General features: G+C 42.9%; 1 protein-coding gene across 1 annotated transcript in view; it reads left to right on the top strand.

The window, feature by feature from the left end:
• The window catches only part of DOCK5 (dedicator of cytokinesis 5), a 274,699-nt gene extending 259,407 nt beyond the window's left edge, over window positions 1-15,292 (top strand). The window contains exons 46-52 of the mRNA XM_069575968.1: window positions 1,573-1,656; window positions 2,484-2,621; window positions 5,400-5,566; window positions 10,832-11,000; window positions 11,654-11,792; window positions 13,186-13,289; window positions 14,248-15,292. Coding sequence (XP_069432069.1) covers window positions 1,573-1,656; window positions 2,484-2,621; window positions 5,400-5,566; window positions 10,832-11,000; window positions 11,654-11,792; window positions 13,186-13,289; window positions 14,248-14,352 — 906 coding nt within the window. The 3' untranslated portion in view covers window positions 14,353-15,292. The remainder of the gene's footprint in view (window positions 1-1,572; window positions 1,657-2,483; window positions 2,622-5,399; window positions 5,567-10,831; window positions 11,001-11,653; window positions 11,793-13,185; window positions 13,290-14,247) is intronic.
• Window positions 15,293-20,516: the final 5,224 nt, after the last annotated feature.

The following is a 20,516-nucleotide window of genomic DNA, read 5'->3' as shown; positions in this document are numbered from 1 at the left end:
AGTCTTTGTTGCTTCGAGGGCTTTTTCTCTGGTTGTGGAGAGCAGAGGCTGCTCTCTAGCCGTGGTGCATGCGCTTCTCATTGTGGCAGCTTCTCTTGTTGAGGTGAGTGGACTCCAGGGCTCATGGGCTTCCATAGTTGTAGCGCTAGTAAGGTCAGTAGTTGCAGCTCCTGTGTTCTGGAGCGGGGGCTCAGTAGTTGTGATGCATAAGCTTAGCTGCCTCGTAGCACGTGGACTCTTCACCAACCAGGGAGTGAACCCCTGTCCCCTGCACTGGCAGGCAGATTGTTAACCACAAGACCGCCAGGGAAGTCCTGCAGGCAACCTTTGGCATCCCTTGCCTTGTAGCTTACTGTCTTCTCCTTGTCCCTTCACGTGGTGTTCTGTCTGTGTATACGTATCTGTCTTCTCATGTCCCCTCCTTGTAAGAAAACCAGTTAGACACCAGTGTCTAAGGGTTCCTCCTACTCTAACATGACCTCATCTTGACTAACTACCTCTGCAGTTAGTCTGTGACCATATGAGGTCACATTCTGAGGTCCCAGGCTTAGGACTTCAACCTGTGCCTTGGGGGTGGGGACACAGTTCAACCAGTCAAGGAAAAAGTTTGCACTTACTCTCTTTTCCACAGAAAACGGGCTGACCTCTTTTATAACTGTATCCTATAGTTTTCGGACCTCTTGGATCTCATGTAATGGGGTGGTCTTTCTAAGGAGTGGAGGAGAAGAGTAAGGGGGAAATTGGAAGGTCTCTAAAAGCATTCTTAGAAATGATGGTTATGGTATAGGGAGGAAATAGATAACTCCAGTTTGGAACTCTGTTGGAGCATAAATGTTCACCACAGACTTTGATTTTTCTCCCCTGTTGAATTCTGTCTTTAACATGATCTTACATGTAACACTTACGTTTGTAGATTGAGTTTGGGTTTATTTCCTTATCATAGGGCCTTTACATCAGTGTTTATTGATGATGTCATGGGTGACGTAGTCTTGACATACCATAGTAAATGCAACCTGCATTTAATATTTTCAAAACCATTCCACATCTATAGTATTTCTCATGTTGTCCTTAAAAATAGCCTTTCAGATTGATGTGTAAAAGTCTTCAGGAATTGTGATACAGTCTGCAAGGCAGGAAAACCCTCAGCCACATCTTCAGCCTGTTAATTGTTCGCTCTTTTATAAATCTAGGCATGTAGTCTCATGAACAACTTTTTGATATTGTCGCTTGGTCTTTTCTTAGTTCTTTGGGGGACTTATTTTAATGAATGACATTCTCTGCTGGTGCTGTTGATTTGATGTGTATATGTAACTATGGTTAAGAATGTACTCTTGCTAGGAATTGCATGATTCTAGAAAGACTACAGAATACCCCATTCCTTTTTGAATTGTCCACTCTGGTGGTTTAAGGGCTATCCCAGGAATGGAATCTATGCTTACTTAATCATTCCTGGTTCACCAGAGGGAACAGAGGATGTGTTTCCCTCTTTCCATTTCCTTCCCCTTCCTTTCAGAGTCACATATACAGCTAGGAGTGCATTCTAATCAATACTTGCCAATGCTCTCCTTTTAGGCATTTTTTACAGATAAGTACTTGCAGGAGCATCCTGAAGACCTGGAGAAGATTGAGCTGCTAAAGCGACTAATAGCATTGCAGGTACGTCCAGGGAAGGTGTGGCGGACAGCACTCCATGCTCCTTGGGTGGCTCCCTTGCATGATACTTACTCTCTAGGGCAGCGGTCCCCAGCCTTTTTGGCACCAGGGACCAGTTCTGTGACAGCAGCTTCTCCTCGGATCGGGGTTGGGAGTGATAGTTTTGGAATAACTCAAGCTCGTTGCGCTCATTGTGCGCTTTCCTCCTTTTATCAGCACCTCAGCTCCACCTCAGGCTTTCAGCCATTAGACCAGAGGTTGCAGACCCCTTGCTCTGGGGCATCCATCTACAAGTCCCCATTTAGGGTTCCTTTTTTATTTAAACTCTTAGAATCACAACCTATCTTATTTATTTGGCCAAGTGACACAGGAAGAGCATTTCATTAGACTGCAGTGTTGAGAGTGGTCTTAACAGGGAGATTAAACTCCCCCAGTTGATTCACTGGCAGGTGTTTCCATCTGAGAATTGTCGGTCTCAGTGTCTGTCTCTCATTACCTCTGGAAACAGTGGGAGGAAATGCAATCATACATTTCAGTCCAAGGTGACACCTATCAGTTGCCCCAACCTAGAAAGGTCCCCAGGCTCATGTGGGTTTGCCTTGCTTGGTCCCCTGGTTACTTACGTCCTAGGTGTGTGAATGCCTCTGCGTCTTTAACCCAAGGGCATCTGGTTCCCAAGCCCTGTGCTAAGAAACAGCGTTTTCATTTGATCTGTTCTATATCCATCAGTTGACCTGTCTACCCTCACCGTCCGTCCACTCCCAGCCTTGAAGTCTGAATCATCTCTCTTCTTAAACCTCATCCCATTCCTCTCATGCGTTTTTCCCCAGATGCCTCTGCTGACAGAGGGGATCCGCATCCATGGGGAGAAGCTGACAGAGCAACTGAAGCCACTGCATGACCGGTTGTCTTCCTGCTTCCGGGAACTCAAGGAGAAAGTGGAAAAGCGCTATGGGGTCATAACACTGGTAGGCTTTGTCTCAACAGCCTATGAGCTTTTCTTATTCCTGACCTTTTTCTAGTCTCTTCTACTGTTTGTGATACTGGTCCTTTTCTCAGATGCCAAAATAGTCAAAGTAGATTAGGAATGGCTTGAAAGGACGGGGTGGGAGAGGGAGGGCTGGGTCAGAAAAGGCATGGTTTGCTCTTGATGACCTTCAACTGTTGTATTGGAGAGTGGTTCTCAAACTTGAATGACCATCAGAACAACCTGGAAGGCTCATGAAGACACAGATTGCTGGGCCACGTTCCCTGGGATTTTCATGCACTTGGTCTGGGGTGAGGCCCAAGAACTGGCATTTCTAGCATGCGCCAGGTAGTGCTGTAGGACTAAGGACCACACTGTGGAAACCACACTACTAGAAGTTGAAATTTCCTAATCTGAGACTGTACTTATTATTTGTGTCCTATCTAGCCCAACTCTTATAAATTTTCCTAATCTTTTTTTAATTTTATTTTTTGTTTTGGTAAAACGTTCACACCCTTTGCACCTTTGAAGAGGAGAAAGAATTGTGAGTTACCTGTGACAATGCATGTAGCTGATTTCATTATTTCTTTAAAGACAGTTGTAACATTTCTCACTCTGGCTGGTGGCTCAGTCAGTTAAGAATCCACCTGCAGTGCAGAAGGCCTGAGTTCTATCCCTGGGTTGGAAAAATCCCCTGGAGAAGGAAATAACCCATTCCAGTATTCTTCCTTGGGAAATCCCATAAACAGAGGAGGCTGGCGGGCTACAGTCCACAGGGTCGCAAAAGTCGGACACAACTTAGTGACTAAACCTAACATTTCTCACAGCTACAATTTTCTTTTTTTCCTTCCAAGAAATTAGGTGGAGGGGTACATGGGCCAACCTTTTCTCTCCTATAGTTGATGGTATGCTTGGTTCCATCTTCATTTCGCTGTCCTTTTTAACATAAATATATACTGAGATCCAACCAGTCCATCCTAAAGGTGATCCATCTTGGGTGTTCATTGGAAGGACTGATGCTAAAGTTGAAACTCCAATACTTTGGCCACCTCATGAGAAGAGTTGACTCATTGGAAAAGACCCTGATGCTGGAAGGGATTGGGGGCAGGAGGAGAAGGGGACGACAGAGGATGAGATGGTTGGATGGCATCACCAACTCAATGGACGTGAGTTTGTGTGAACTTCAGGAGTTGGTGATGGACAGGGAGGCCTGGCGTGCTGCGATTCATGGGGTCACAAAGAGTCAGACACGGCTGAGTTACTGAACTAACTAACTATCTTCAAAAGTTGTATTCTTAAACTCCAGATTTTTAAAAATTCTCTTTCCTCAAATCATAGCTTTGAATTTCTTTTCATGTGTTGCTGCTCCCCAGTTCCCATGCCTCCATCTCCATTTCCTTTTTCTCCCAAGTGTCTTGATCCTCTCTCATAGTCATCCAAGTGTTTAGTCAGGCCTTCCTATAAATTTACCTCCTAACCTGCTGCCAGTTTTCTTTTAGGAACATTTTTCTTTTACACAAACTCCTAGATGGCAAAGACTTGGCTTTCACTCAGTGAATTCAGTTTTTATTTGACCTAGGTCAGTATTATGATTTGGATTTGATATGGTGGTCTATGGGGATAATCAGTCCTACCAGAGACATGTTTTATGACAGAAGATCCATGCTCCTTTACTTCCTAAGATTCACCAGGATAAGCTTTAGGTTTATAGTTTCAATCTGAAACTCTTCTGTTATTCCAGTACTTGTTTTTGTAAGTGCCCTCTTTCAGAAGCTAAGTTGAAGAAGCAGACAAAGGGTTTTGCTGTCCTGTTGATGGATAATGAACATCTTGGTTTTTCCTTTCTCATGGGACTGGCAGAAGATTAGGGTGAATTTTTCTCTAGTCTTAGAAACAAGGCAGGTTTTACCTAAGTTGTCTCTATAACTAAGAATTTAAGGTAGCGGAGGAGGACTACACAGGGGGAGTGAGGGAGGAATGGATTGGGAGTTTGGGGTTAGCAGATGCATGCAAATTATTATATATAGAATGGATAAACAACCAGGACCTACTGTATAGCACAAGAAGCTATACTCAATATCCTGTGATAAGCCATAATGGAAAAGTTGTGTCTGACTCTTTGTGATCCCATGGACTGCAGCACGCCAGGCCTCCCTGTCCATCACCAACTCCCGGAGCCTGCTCAAACTCGTGTCTATCAAGTCGGTGATGCCATCCAGCCATCTCATTCTCTGTCGTCCCCTTCTCCTCCTGCCTTCAGTCTTTCCCCGCATTAGGGTCTTTTCCACTGAGTCAGTTCTTCGCATCAGGCGGCCAAAGTATTGGAGCTTTAGCTTCAGCGTCAGTCCTTCCAATGAATTTATATATATATATATATATATATATATCTCTGAATCACTTTGCTGTACATCAGAAGCTTAACAACATTGTAAATCAACTATACTTTAACAAAATAAATGTAGAGTTGTTAAATATACAGAAAATGAACTCACAACTTAAACTTTAAAATATCAGGATGTTGTGATACACAATTACAAAATATCTCATTATATCATATTATAATAAGCAAAATAGTATGTCAATAAACTCTTTCCAACTACAGAAAAAGAATATAAGTATTTGTAGTATTTAACAGCCAATGAAGCGCAAGCACCAACCTATCAGGATGGGGTCCCAGCACTGACACAGATGGGACTGGCCATTAACCAGTGGGAACTGCACCAGTTGCTAGGGGCTTAATTCCAGGCCAGCTAACCATGAGGGGTCGTGTCTCCTTCAGCCGCCCAACTTGACCGACCGGAAGCAAAGCCGCACAGGATCTATGATGGTCCCCTACATCATGTCATCCACACTGCGGAGATTGTCCATCACCTCAGTGGCTTCCTCTGTGATCTCCACCTCTTCTAACTCATCTGATAACGCTCCTTCCAGACCAGGATCTGATGGGTAAGGCTTTGATCTCTAATTGCCAAGAAGGATGGGTAAATCTTTCCTAATGTTTGCCTTTGGTCACCCAAATGAAACTTGGTCAATGTGGATGTGTCATCTGCATAGGAAAATAACTCACAGTACCTGGGTTATTAGTTTTGGGATCTGTCTCATCTTCCTCGTGAGAAATATCATTATTTACATGATAGTAACAACAGTTATGAAAAATAGAAAAAAAAATCACCCATAGTCCTGTCACACCCTATCACCCACCCAGTCATATCCTAGTTTGTCTCACAATAATTTCTAGTTATTGCTTGCCTTTTGTTTTTCATTATTTCAATTAAATTTTTTTTTGGCTGGACCAGGTGGCATATGGGATCTCAGCTCCCTGCCCAGGGATTGAACCTAGGCCATGACTGTGAAAGCTGGGAATCCTGACCAGTAGGCCACTGGAGAAATCCTTCATCATTTCAATTTTTAAAAATAACTTTAAAATGTATTTCATGAATAGGAACTATATGAAATTTGAAAGGTATGAAAGGGTATATCATGAAAAAAATCTCCCATCAGTCCCAGACTCCCAGCTTATTAGTACCACTCTGCAGAGGCCAGTGATACTGTCTTCAGGTTTTGTTCTGTTTTTTTTTGGCTGCGCCGCTGGACCTGTGGCTCTTTAGTTCCCCGACCAGGGATTGAACTCATGTCCCCTGTGTTGGAAGCTTGGAGTCCCAAGCGCTGGACCACCAGGGAAGTGTCCCAGGTTCTGTTCTTGGTGCCTTTCCAGCAGCTTTTTATCTGTACAGAAGCAGTTCCTAAATATATATCCTTTCCCACATGTTTTTGATTTATAAATGGTGGTATATAATACTCTCTTTGCCTTGCTTTTTTCACTTACTAGATCTGGAAGTCATTCCATTTCAGAACAAAGAGAGCCTCCTCTTCTCTTTGAGGTTAGATATCTCATGATACACCTATACATTCCATCATTGTTTCCTGATGGACATTTGATTGATTTAAGCCTTTCACTACCACAGTAGTGACAGCAATGAATCATCTTCACTATATTTTACTTTGGGGGTGGGATGAACTGGGAGACTGGGATTGACATATACACGTTATTGATGCTCCGTATAAAACAGATAGCTAATGAGAATCTACCGAATAGCACGGGGAACTCTACTCAGTGCTCCATGGTCAGCTAGTCGGGAAGGAAATCCGAAAAGGGGGATATATGTACACCTTTAGCTGATTCACTTTGCTGTACAGCAGAAACTTAACATTGTAAAGCAACTATATCCAATAAAAATTAATTTTAAAAAAGAATGGAAAAAATTTACTTTGTAAATATTTAATTATATCAATATAAGAAAAAAGTCAAGAAGTGAAATTAGTCTGTTAAACATATTTAGCTGAAGTTCTCAAAACTGTTCCTAAAATGACTTTCACAGAGATTATAACCATTTATAGTCCCACCAGCAATATGCAAGGGTGTCTGGCCACTCACACTTTGCCACCAAATTGTGTATCATCAGGCCTTTTAATTTTTGCCAGTCTGATAGGTGGAAAATGTTTTCTTGGCATCGGGATTTTGTTTGGTTGCACTTGTGGTTGTCTTTTTCTTGTATGAAGTTGAGCATTTTTTCATTTGTTTAGTAGCTTGTATATATTTTATTTTCTGTGAACTATGGTCACACATGAACATTTTTCTGTTGGATTCTGGCCCTTTGTATTGAGATGAAATATTCCCCCAATTTTTCCTTTGTCTTTTGACTTTGCTTCTAAATTTTTATTTACTTGCACTGATTTTTGTTTAAATGCAGTCAAATACATTAATACTTAATGTTATGACTTCTGGATTTTATATCATGGTTAGAGTCCTTCCTTACTGTAAGACTATGAAAAACTAATTTTACAGTTTCACTATTTATAATAAAATCTATGATTCCTTTAAACTTACTCTACTATAAGGTATGAAGTAGAGAGCCAATTTTTTTCCATGCTTGGCTCGCCTATAAAGTTAAGTGAGCAAACCATCTTTTCTCTACTGATTTGAAATGTCCTCCTTATTTGAAAAAAAAAATCAAATTCTAGTATGTTCTTTAGTTTATTCATGGACTTTCCCACCATTTCTTAGACCTACCTATATGGTTCATGCACTTCTGCTAATTCAGTCTTACTTACTGTAGATCTTAAAGGGTTTTAAGTGTCTAATAGCTTTTTTCAGAATTTGCCTGGCTAGTTTTACTCAGTGCTTGTTTTTGGATTAACTTGTCTAGAATCCTGTTATTATTTTTATTGGGATATGTTAAATTTATCGATTGAGTTTATGGCTTTTTGATATTCAACCTTCCTTACCAGAAACATGGAGTGCCTTTCCATATGATCAAACTTAAAATATTTTAAAGGCATGAATTTATAATTGTGTTCAAATAGAAAAGCATTGCACGTACCATTTTGTGACCTACTGCTTAATTTTATATAAATGATGAATACTTAACATCACTGTGAATTTTAATGTTGACTCTAAGTTAAATCTTTTGACTTAAAACTTAATTTATAATCTTTTAATTTCATGCTATAATAGCCATACCACAAAAATAACCTGTTCAAATGGTCTTCTACCTGGAAATTAAATGTTTTTTATTTCTTAAATTATTTATCCATCCTTTTACATTGACATAGTTATCTTTACATAGGTGCAGATTAGCACATGGATAGAGTTTGGTAATTTGCTTTTTCCTCTTTGTCTTTTTATTATAAGCACTATTCATGCTGCTATATAATTTTTTTTCATCATTTTTGATGGCTGTTTATCACTGTAGCATATGAATGTGCCATAATGAGTTCTTCTCCCTATAATGGGACGTTTTAGCTGTGTCACTCTAAACAGATAATCATAAAAGTTCATTATAAATTTAATATAAAAGCATTTAGGTTGTATCAATATAAAATGCATTTATATTATTAGTAGCATGTATTTGTGTATATTTAGCTTTAAGCTCACTTAAGATATATTCTCATATCATTTCTAAGCCTTTTGGTTAACATGGAGTATAGGATGCACTTCCAAAAGCATGTATGACCTATTCAGGAGAGGTTTTTTTTTTTTTTAATTTTTATTGGAGAATAGTTAATTTACAATGCTGTATTAGTTTCAGGTGGACAACAAAGTGATTCAATTTTACATATACATGAATTCAGTCTTTTTTAGATTCTAATTCTTACTGTATTATCACAAACACTAATATGCAATGCCATATGAAATATATGAGTGGCTATATCATTTTTCATAATATATTCACTTACATTAGGTATTGATTATTTTTAATCTTGTAAATTCCTAAAGATTAAACAATACCTGGTTTGCTTTTCTCTTTTATGGTTTCCGTCATGCTGTTAAAGAGATAATACTTACTTTGTGGAAGGGCTTTCCTGGTGGCTCAGATGGTAAAGAATCTGTATGCAGTGTGGGAGACCTGGGTTCAATCCCTGGGTTGGGAATATCTCCTGGAGAAGGGCATGAAAATCCATTCCAGTATTCTTGCCTGGAGAATCCCCATGGAAAGAGGAACCTGGAGGGCTACAGTCCATGGGGTCACAAAGAGTCATGTAGAAGTTCTGTTCTCTTCACTAAGACTCTTTTCTTAATTGAACTCTGGCCCATTAAAAAAAATTTTTTTTTCAAGTAGCTGTTGAGAACCAGAGACCCCCTAATTGCTATCCATTAGGGCAGTAAACAGAGCAGATGACTGGGGTCCTCTTCTTGCTGTGACCCCAGGCAAGGTGGGTTATTGCTCTTGCCCGCATTTGCCCAATGAATAAGAAGACATCATTGAACTTCCCTGTCAGTCCAGAGGTTAAGACTCTGTGCCTCCAATACAGCGGATGTGGGTTTGATCCCTGGTCAGAGAACTAGATCTCACATGCTACACAGGGTGGCCAAAAAAAAATTTTTTTTAATTAAAACAATGCTTACTATTTTCCCCTTTATAACTTTATATTTTTTCCCTTTATAAATATGCAGTTTAGGGAGAAATATTTCAAAATATCTCTAGACTCTCTTGTTTCTCATCAAATTCTTCCCCTCTGTATGTTAGCATCTAATCATGATTCTTACTATGGCATTTAAAATTTGTCAGTGTAATTAAAAAAAAAATTTTTTGAGCAGTTCTCCTATATGCTGGGGCTTCCCAGGTGGCACAGTGGTAAAGAATCAAAAAAGACAAAAAAGACACAGAGTCGACCTCTGGGTCGGGAAGATCCCCTGGAGAAGGAAATGGCAAAACCACTCCAGTTTCTTGCCTGGGAAATTCCATGGACAGAGGAGCCTGGTGGGCTACAGTCCATGGGGTCACCAGGAGTTGGACATTCTGAGCATGCATGCACCTATTTGCTAGGTACTGTTGTAACTATTTTGTAATAACCCTTTGAAAATGAAAGAAGTATTAGTTGCTCAGTTGTGTCTGACCCTTTGAGACCCCATGGACTGTAGCCCACCAGGCTTCTCTGTCCATGGCATTCTCTAGGCAGGAATACTGGAGTGGGTTAGCCATTGCCTTCTCTAGGGGATCTTCCCAACGCAGGGGTCAAACCTGTGTCTCCCACTCTGCAGGCAGATTCTTTACTGTCTAAGCCACCAGGGAAGCCCTAATAACCTTATGAGATAGATATTATTATTATCCCCATTTTTACAGATAAGGAAACTGAGGTATGAAAAAATTATCTGCCCAAGGTCACCCAGCAAGTAAATGTAGGTAAGATTTGAATGCAGGCTGTAGGGCTCTTCTTCCTAGCATAAGATAAATATTCACTAGTATTTTCTTGACGTGCTTGGATGGCCTCATTTCTGTACTTAGACCTTGAGATGTTCATTTGGCAGTTGGAAGTTGGATTTAGAACCTGAGAAGGAAGCCACAGGTTAAAGTGCTGTTGAAAAGTCGTATCCTCTGGTTTTTGGGGCATCAGTTTTCACTATCAGGTGATCAGTATTTTCTGACTTTGTCCTTGTTTGTAGCTGACAGTTCAGTCTTTTGTTTTGCTTTGTTTTTTTACATGTAGTTGATTTATAATGTTGTGTTAATTTCTACTGTATTGCAAAGTGACTTGGTTATACATCATATATATTCTTTTTCATAGTCTTTTCCATTACGGTTTATCACAGGATAATGAATAGAGTTTCCTGTGCTGTAAAACAGGACCTTGTTGTTTATCCAGCCTCTTTTACTAGTTTGCATCCACTCATGCCAGCCTCCCAATCCTTTCCTCCCCAACCCCTGATAGGTCCGTCCTGGAGCCACTATTGGAGCGCAGGGCCTCGTCAGGGGCCAGAGTGGAAGATCTGTCCCTCAAGGAGGAGAGCGAGACTCGGATGAGCAAGTTCAAGATTAAAGACTGGAGTCTAAGCAAGTCCCAGGCCACCACAGAGAAAGTGCCAGAACCTGATCTGATGGTAAAAACAAAAAACCCAAAACAAGATGACTGTAAGTTTTCCGCCATGTCCCCTGTAGGCAGGCTTTTCACCATTGACATCATAACTGTGAGTGACTAGGCTGAAGCCTGTCATGCTGTCTCAGGACACAGCAGCCTGGGGATGGGCTCAGATCTCAGATGGTGCTAAGAAAACCAGGTACAGAGATCTAACTTTCTAAATCAATAACGACACAAGATCTACCCTCAGTGAAAATATGTGGATTGATGCTTAGGGTTGTGGTTCTCCCCACCATGTTCCATGAGCCCATCCAAACATTGTCATTTCCCTTCTTTTAGTTTAAAAAAAAAAAAAGTACTTTTTCTTCCATAAGCCACATCATGTTGTTAAATGTGGTGGGACCAGATATCCCTGAGAATCAGGGTGGCTCATCTCCAAACTAAATGACGCAGCCCATTGGCTAGTCAGAAGATAGTCTGTGGACCAGGGATTCCCTATTTGTGTCTTCACCCTCATACCCTCCACGTTCTAGTGCGGTAAACGTACAGAGGGCTCCTGGAATTTTGCCGCTTAACAAGATTCTGCTCTGCAGACAGGGTTGTTTAAGGAGTATTGATGAGTTCGACCCTCCTCACTGTGACAATGTGTTCTTTGTTTCCCCCACCCCCCACTAGAGCCCAGCCAAGAAATCACAGAGACCCAAGAGTCTCCAGCTGTCGGACAATCGGCTGACACCAGTTCCTGGCGCTTCACCTCCACAGTCAACACCCCTGAGCCCACCCCAACTCACTCCTAAAGCGACCAGGGCCCTGAGTAAGTTGACCTGTAGAGACCCCTTATAGTCATTTCACTAGGTGATGGAGTATGTTTATGAATCTGGGCCATTTTTAATCAAAATAGCCACAAGGGGTCTGAGATGATAGTCAAGTTGGTTCAGTTTGGTGGTCACGGGTGTCATTCAGTTAGATTAGTGTTTGGCCAGAGTCCTTAGGTTGCTAAGACTCATTGAACTTTTCTGTACAGGGAGCCGTGGGGCTTTCCTAGTGGCCCAATGGTAAAGAATCCGCCTGCCAGTATAGGAGACACAGGTTCAATCCCTGGGTGGGGAGTAGGAATCCAGGTAGGAACTCCAGTTTAATCCCTGGAGTAAGAAATGGCAACCCACTCCACCCATTCTAGCCTGGAAAATCCCATGAATGGAGAATCCTGGCGGACTACAGCTTCTGTGATCATAAAGAGTCGGACATGACTTAGCAGCAGTACCGGGAGCACCACAGGGTTTCACTGCCCGTTTTCCAATGCTGTTGGTGTAAATGAGATCGACTGGACTAGGACTAGATAGGAGGTAATTTAGGAACGGTTGGCCAAGTCGCCACGTGCTTTATGTGGAGAAGGGTCCGAAAGGATAAGAAATAGACAAATTACACTCAGGTTTGGGGAGTCAGCAGTACACAAGTCCTGAGATGAAGTACAAGGACACTTAACACAAAGGAGCAGTGGAAGAATAGATCATCACCCCAAACAGGAGACTGTAGTCAGCCAACGTCTGAGTTAATCAGGCACAGTTTCCTGGAGGAAGTAGATATTGCACTCTTTAAATCAAGGGTATGTAAGTTCCAGGATCTCATGCCTGATGATCTGAGATGGAGCTGATGGAATAATAATAGACATAAAGTGCATAATAAATGTAATGTGCTTGAATCATCCTGAACCCTTCCCCACACCACCACCGCCACCGCCACCACGGTCCGTGGAAAAGTTGTCTGCCATGAAACCAGTCCCTAGTGCCAAAAAGGTTGGGGACTGCTGCTTTAAATGATAAAATTGTAATAGTCCAATATAACCAGTATTTATTAACTACCTAGTTTGTGATAGATGTTTTTTTCTAAGAACTTGGGATATATCAGAGAACAGAGTAGTACCCTAAGTTCTAGAAAATATTCTCATCTTCAGTGTAATAGTGACACCGTTTAACAAAACATGAAATTTTTACGTAAGAATTTCTCATGACGCCTTCTGGTGAAGGAAGGGTGCTACATGTGTCCCAGCGGGTAAGAGGTCTTCATTCTGTCCACAAAAACCGTAGAATGTGACCTTAGCGATTTGATTGACCAGGTGGTTTAGGGTGGCAGTGTCCAGCGGAAGTGCCATGAGATTCCTCGGTGAGTTCATCTCTCTGCCTTCATCTACTTTGTGTCATTTCCAGGCTCCCCATCATTGCAGACAGAGGGACCGACTACGGCTAATGCCCCACCACCCCCTCCCCCCAAAAGCAAGCCCTATGAGAGCAGCCAGAGGAACTCCACAGAGGTAGGAAGGTGGCAGTGGACACTGGGGCCGGCGAGCACCCACACTCATGGGAATGTAACCTTGGATTTCCCCAGGTTTTTGATAGGCAGGTTGTCCCATTGATTTGCCACTCTGATCAGTTTTTGATTCATTCCTGAAACGATGAAAGAGAGAGTTTTCAATGGGAAGGAAGAAGATGCTGTCTGACCTTTCATTGGATTGAAGGGCCCTCACCCTGGATCCAGGGGAGGGAAATAAGCCAGGAGTTCTGACTCATACCTGAGTGAATGAGGGATAGTCATTCTGGAAGGGCCTCCAGTGGTTTCCTTTATTCATTCAATACATATTTACTGAGCCCTTACTATATATATGGGCTTCCCAGGTGGCGCTAGTGGTAAAAAATATGCCTGGCAATGCAGGAGACACAAGAGATGCCAGTTTGGTTGCTGGGTCGGAAAGATCCCCTGGAGTAGGAAATAGCACCTCACTCTAGTTCTCTTGCCTGGAGAATCCCATGGACAGAGGATCCTGGTGGGCTACAGTCCATGGGGCTGGAAAGCATTGTACATGGCTGAACATATAGTAATGCTATTTTGGGGAGGCTTCCTTGGTCGCTAAGATGGTAAAGAATCTGCTTGCAATGCAGAAGACCTGGGTTCGATTCCTGGGTCAGGAAGACCCCCTAGAGAAGGGAATGGCACCCCATACCACTATTCTTGGCTGGAGAATTCCATGGGCAGAGGAACCTGGCAGGCTACAGTCCATTGGGTCACAGAGTTGCACACGACTGAGCAACACACACACAAAAGGGAAAAGGGGGAGATTAAATTAGTCAGGTCTCTAAAATTTTGCCTTGCAAAGGCTGTGTAGATAAACTCAGGTCACTTTTAAGCTAACACTGAATGTTGGAAATGTGGAGAAGGCAAAATTGGAAAGAAAGGGAAGACTCATGTCTCCTTTTGTGTATCCACCCCAACAGATTGCACCCCCACTGCCTGTCCGAAGAGAAGCCATAGTCCCACCCCCTCCACCTCCAAAAGTACGGAAATCCGGCATCCTTTCTTTTGAGCCTGGATCCCAGTAAGGATCTTATCCTCTCTCTGGAGCTCTGAGCACCTGGACCACGGATGCCTGGGAATTGGCCTTGGAGAAGCAGGGTCCTCATTGCCCGGGGTCCCTACTGGCCTCCTTTCCTGATCTGGAACTGAGGTTCACCAGCTGAACACTGGTTTCGTCTTTTCAAAAGCCTCTTTTTGATCCATGCCTGAGGCCCTGCCATTTCTCCTCCAACCCATGTGGAATTCCATAGTTGGCCACTTCCTGTGTTTCTCCCTCACCGCTATTACATTTCAGCCTCCAGCACAGGACCGCCAGGGTCTCCAGGAGCCTGGATAAGTTCTTCGTTGGTGCTGGTGGTGGGAAAATCCTCACAAACCTACTCCTTAGAGGAATTTCCTGCTTTGCTTCTGAAAAGCTGTACTTAAGACATTGTTTTCTCATGGACACACCCTGTGATATAACCTATTGGAAGAGACCAACATCAAGTACTTTGGTAGCCAAAATTATCTATCTTTCTGAGGTTTCCCTGTGGGGTTTTTTTTTTTTTTTTTTTTTTGTGGGAAAGAACATCTTTTTCATGGAGATTGGCTGCTTTCAAGTAGGAATGGCTATCATTGTTGAAAGAACGTGGACTCAACCGTGAGCCCTGAACGCCTCTGTTTCCCGCACCCCCACCCCAACCCACCTAAACTGCCCCCCTCCACCTTCCCAGGAGTTCCCCACACTCCCGACTAACGGTCCTCTCTGCACGGCAGTCACCTCTTCCTACCACAGACTCCCAAGGCTCTGACTTTTGCACAGTTTCTTCTATTACCTCGGAGCTCAGATCACTGGATATAAGGGACTTAGAAGCCTGGATTGAACTGCTTTGCTTCGAGATCTCATTGGAATGGTTTGGTGGCCCCCCATCTGCAACCTGATTTTATCCTGAAGAATACAGTGCAATATCTCTTGTTGATTATTTATTCCTTCTTGATTGTTGAATTGATTTGATGATGTGTTCACGGTACCCTCATCAGTCCTCTTTTCAGAAGAAAAAGTAGGGTGATTCAGAGGATCAAATATTATCAGCAGATACGTAAACAGCCACACAGAACTACAGACCTTTTGAGCTCGAAGGCCCTTAAAAGTCCTACAACACCCACCCACCCCCATTTTGTAGATAAGGAAATTGAGGTTAAAGACAGAAAATCCTACTATAGACTCTTCCTAATAGCCCAGCTTGCTCATTGAGTTTATACCTAGATAACATCTCTAGAAGACAACCCTGATGAATTCTTCAGTCCCTACCCCTAGCTGGAAAAACGGGAAATGTCCGAGATAATTTCTGTACTACTTAGTTTTTTATGGCAAAAGAGAGAACATTTAGAGTATGGATGCCCTGGGTCAGCCTGTGGGTGTGCTCACCAGGGACTCTTCCATAGCCTGGCCAGGTCACCTTGCCTTTGAGGTCCAGAAGAGGTGGGGGGTTTCCCAGATGGCTCAGTAGTAAAAGAATCTGCCTGCCAATGTAGGAGACACAGGAGATTTGGGTTTAATCCCTGGGTCAGGAAGATTCTGTGGAGAAGGAAAGGGCAACCCGCTTCACTAACCTTGCCTGGAGAATCCCATGGACAGAGGATCCTGGCAGCTATAGCCCTTAGGAATCAGACACAACTGAGGGACTGAACACACACACAGGAGGGAGGGAGAGAGAGATTTAACTTCCAAAAATTTGGGTTTTCTTGCCTGCCTCTTTGGGTGCCTGTTTCACCACCACTCCTTCTAGGAGAGATGTGTAAATTCATCACAGCATCAGGGAAGTAAAACCTCTGAGACATGTCCAGGGTCACTGAAGAAGTGAGAATGCATGTTTGCTAGTGCTGGGTTCTTTCTTTGGCTCCACTCAGAGCACTCACGTGTGATGTAACAGAAAGATGTGAAGAAGCCAGGGCTCTGGAAGTAACCGTTCAGCTTTGAATCAACCCAGCTATGGCCTCTCTCAGCTTTGCACACCCCCTTGAATTATTTTAAATTCTCTTGAGCTTTTTCACCTTTCAAAATGGAGGTCATCCCTCCCACACAGACTGCCAGGGGTTCGAGTAAGGCTGACTCTGAAGTAGATCCTCACTCTGTGGGCCTTTCTTGTCTCTGCTGGGCCAACAATATTTGAAGCTCTCCACAAGCATGATCGACAGAGGATGAGATGGCTGGATGGCATCACCAACTCGATGGATGTGAGTCTGAGTGAACTCCGGGAGTTGGTGATGGACAGGGAGGCCTGGCGTGCTGCGATTCATGGGGTCACAAAGAGTCGGACATGACTGAGTGACTGAACTGAACAAGCATGATCGATCTTCATTTTTATTGTTTTAGAAGATAATTTGGAGGGTGAGTACAGATTAGTTCTGCACACAACAGTCCCTCTCTAAAACGTAGCATCTTACATATGACTAGGGACAGATTGTTAACAAGACCTGAAGACAGGGGACTTCCTTGGTGGTCTACTGGTTAAAAGTCCACCCTTCCAATGCAGGGGGTGTGGGTTTGATCCCTGGTTGAGGAACTAAGGTTCCACATGCTATGTAGTTCGTCCAAAAATTATTTTTTTAAGATCTGGACTTGATTTTAAGTGGCATGAGAAGAGGAGGAAGAGACAATCTGCAGGGCTGACCTGGAACCAGAGCAGCTTCTGAGAAGTTGCGAGGCAGACTGGCTGGAGGGGATTCATGAGCTTTACATCCTCCCGTTAAAGCAGAAGGATGTAAGCTGTGTCACAAAGAAACCTGAAGCATGTTCCTTTCAAGTCACAAGGATGCGGCCTAAGTTCTGGCCTTTGGTCAGAGGTTGGGGCTTCCTAAGGGGCGCAGTGGTACAGAATCTACCTGCCAACTCAGGAGACAAGGGTTTGATCTCTGAGTCAGGAAGATCCCCTGGAGGAGGAAGTGGCAACCTCCTTTAGTATTCTTGCCTGGAAAATCCCATGGACAGAGAAGCCTGGCGGGCTACAGTCCCTGGGATCACAAGGAGTTAGACGTAACTGAGCACACACACAGGGACATCCAATAGACCAGTGCCCAAATACATTTCCTTTTTTAACATAACGTTTTCCCTTAAGATTCCCTTCCCACATTCACACAAATCCTAGATCTCTCCTGCCTGAATGCACAGGATTCCAGGTCATGTGGTGAATAAGAGGTCCCAGAGGACACTGGACTGCTCACCCTTGGTCCGAGAGTCCCATTTGACAAAAGAGCCTAAGTAATGTCTGTCCTGAAGTCAAACAGGGAAGCTGCAAAGAGATGCTTTAGGATTACCATAAAGGTAGGCGAAATACTGAAGAAACAACTGGTCCTTATTTTCCTTGATAAGAACTCAAGTATTGAAAGCCCTTGGAAGTAGCCCCCAAATTGTCACAACCTTTGTGGATGTTGGTTTATGGAATTTTTGTTTGAACTCCTTTCTTCCCTCTCTCTCTCTCTCTCTCTCCATCTGGGCAACTTGTCTTGTTTTGATTTTTTTTTTTCCAAGAATCGTTTCATGCAGCATAGATTAAACTCTTACGGAATGCCAGACACTGTCCTAACACCCAGGTTGTGACAATCCAATGTGTTCAAAGGGAACAGCCCCAGATATGAGGATTGTGGTGGGTCACGGGAGTGGCAAGAGAGTGGCATTGGACTTAAGGGAAGCCATAAATAAGGTGCTGGGCCACGGGTTGCTTTCTCCTTCTCCACCTTCATGCCTTGATTCCAAAGTTACACTTGTTTTCCCCTGTCAGAGCCATTAAAGAACCACCAAACTCAGGTCGCTAAGACAGAGCCAGAGATCAAGCAGGATACGAGATTATAAGCTGCCTTTTCTAACTCTAAGCTTGGAGACTCCTTTCCCTCTCCTTGCCCTGGGTCATGGGGTGATTTCTTATTTTGAAATTAAGGTGTAACACAGACAGTTAAGGTCACAAATCTTAGGTGTACAGATGAATCCAATTTGATAATAGTGTACACTCAAGTTACCACCTCAAAGAGACACAGGCTTCTCCCAGCCGCCTGGAAGTCTCCCTGGCATCTGTGCTGTCATTTATCAAAGGCATTTAGAAGGCCCTTCCATTTGTACTATCCTTCCTGTCATTTTGCAGGTTTAATGAAAAGGGAAGGGAAAAAACCCTACTATCAACACACAAGAAGACTTCATAAAGGGTGTACGTTTGGCAGGTCAATTTGGTCAGTCCCTGGACCTTAACCTGAATTTCTTCATATAAAGTACATGTATACATATGTGTGTGTGTGTGTATTTGAGGTTACATGATTTTTTTAGAATCCTTTCAGGCCTAGCTTTCTTGTACTTTTAAGTGAATGAAAAATGGGTGGAGAGTCAGAAGAAATCTTAAGTTTCTCTTCCAAAGCTTTTAAATCCTTACCTCATGACTAAGTAGTATTGTAAAGTTAAATTGGAAAAGGTAAGTTGCCCTTTGGGTGGGTTGAGAGTGGAATTATCAGTTTTACTCTACAAAAGGAGAATGTTTTCCTTTTAAGTTCATGATTTCAGGCTGATGCTTACAGTCCAGCCAAGGCTTATCTGCTTTCTGTGCATCCCAGACTCATCCATTTAGCCACATTTTGTGAACTGTTCATCCAAACTTTGTCAAAAGCCCAGTTGCCTTGATTGTGTGAACTAGCTGGGTTTCAAACACAAAGGGCTAAGAAGATATGCACTGAAGTAGAAAACATTTTGTTCAGATTTGCTGTAATTTATTTTTTAAATTAAAAATGGAAATGTATTTAAAGTTTGTGTATTTAGTTGATTATTACTCATATTAATGAAATTATTACCCTTATATTAATTAGGGCTTCCCTCATGGCTCAGAAGTTAAAGTGTGTGCCTCCAATGTGGGAGACCCAGGTTCGATCCCTGGGTCAGGAAGAGCCCCTGGAGAAGGAAATAGTAACCCACTCCAGTATTCTTGCCTGGAGAATCCCATGGATGGATAAGCCTGGTAGGCTACAGTCCATAGGGTCGCAAAGAGTCAGACACGACTGAGCAACTTCATTATAAATGAAATGAATTCATTCCTGAACATTTCCCTGTTGACATATCACACTTCCTTTTGGTTTCATTTCATTCCAGGTGGTCCTATTTGTTTTAAACTTGTACTTGGGGGGTCACACAACCATCTTTGCCTAAAAGCAATCAAAACTGCAAACTATTTGGTTCTTTTCTCCACCCACACTCCATTCATCTCTTGGCATGTGAGCTGATGGTTTTCTGATAGCTATTTAATACAATAAGTCCCTTTCATTAGTGCATTCACCACAAATAATTAGGCATACTTGTGGCACTAGTGGTAAAGAACCCTCCTACCAATGCAGGGGACAGAAAGAGACACAGCTTCGATCCCTGAATCAGGAAGATTCCCTGGAGTAGGAAATGGCAACCCACTCCAGTATTCTTGCCTAGAGAATCCCATGGGCAGAGGAGCCTGGCAGACTATCGTCCATGGAGTCACAAACAGATGAACATGACTGAGCGACTTAGCATAAGCACAATGGTGTTAGGAAGTGTTCTAATTTCATTATTTTACATGTAGCTGTCCAGTTTTCCCAGCAACATTTATTGAAGAGGGTGTCTTTGCCCCCACTGAATATTATTTCCTCCTTTGTCAAAAAAAAGGTACCCATAGGTGCATGGGTTTATTTCTGGGCTTTATTCTTGTTCCACGGTCTATACTTCTGTTTTTGTGTCAATACCATACTGTCTTGATGAAGCATGGCAGCTGCAATGGAGCAGAAGTGTGGCTGAGAGGAGCTGCCCTACATCCAAGGTAAGGAGCAGTGGCTGCGCTTTACTGGATCAGCTGTGAAGAAATACCCCACGTCCAAGGTAAGAGAAACCCAAGTAAGACGGTAGGCACTGAGAGGGCATCAGAGGGCGGACAGACTGAAACCGCAATCACAGACAACTAGCCGATCTGATCACACGGACCACAGCCTTGTCTAACTCAGTGAAACTAAGCCATGCCATGTGTGACCACCCAAGATGGGCGGGTCATGGTGGAAATGTCTGACAGAATGTGGTCCACTGGAGAAGAGAATGGCAAACCACTTCAGTATTCTTGCCTTGAGAATCCCATGAACGGTATGGAAAGGCAAAAAGATACAAAACTGAAAGGTGAACTCCCCAGGTCAGTAGGTGCCCAATATGCTACTGGAG

This window comes from Ovis canadensis, chromosome 2 (assembly GCF_042477335.2).
Source record: "Ovis canadensis isolate MfBH-ARS-UI-01 breed Bighorn chromosome 2, ARS-UI_OviCan_v2, whole genome shotgun sequence".
NCBI lineage: Eukaryota > Metazoa > Chordata > Mammalia > Artiodactyla > Bovidae > Ovis > Ovis canadensis.
The sequence above is the reverse complement of the archived record's forward strand: the minus strand, read 5'-3'. Positions and strand labels throughout refer to the sequence as shown.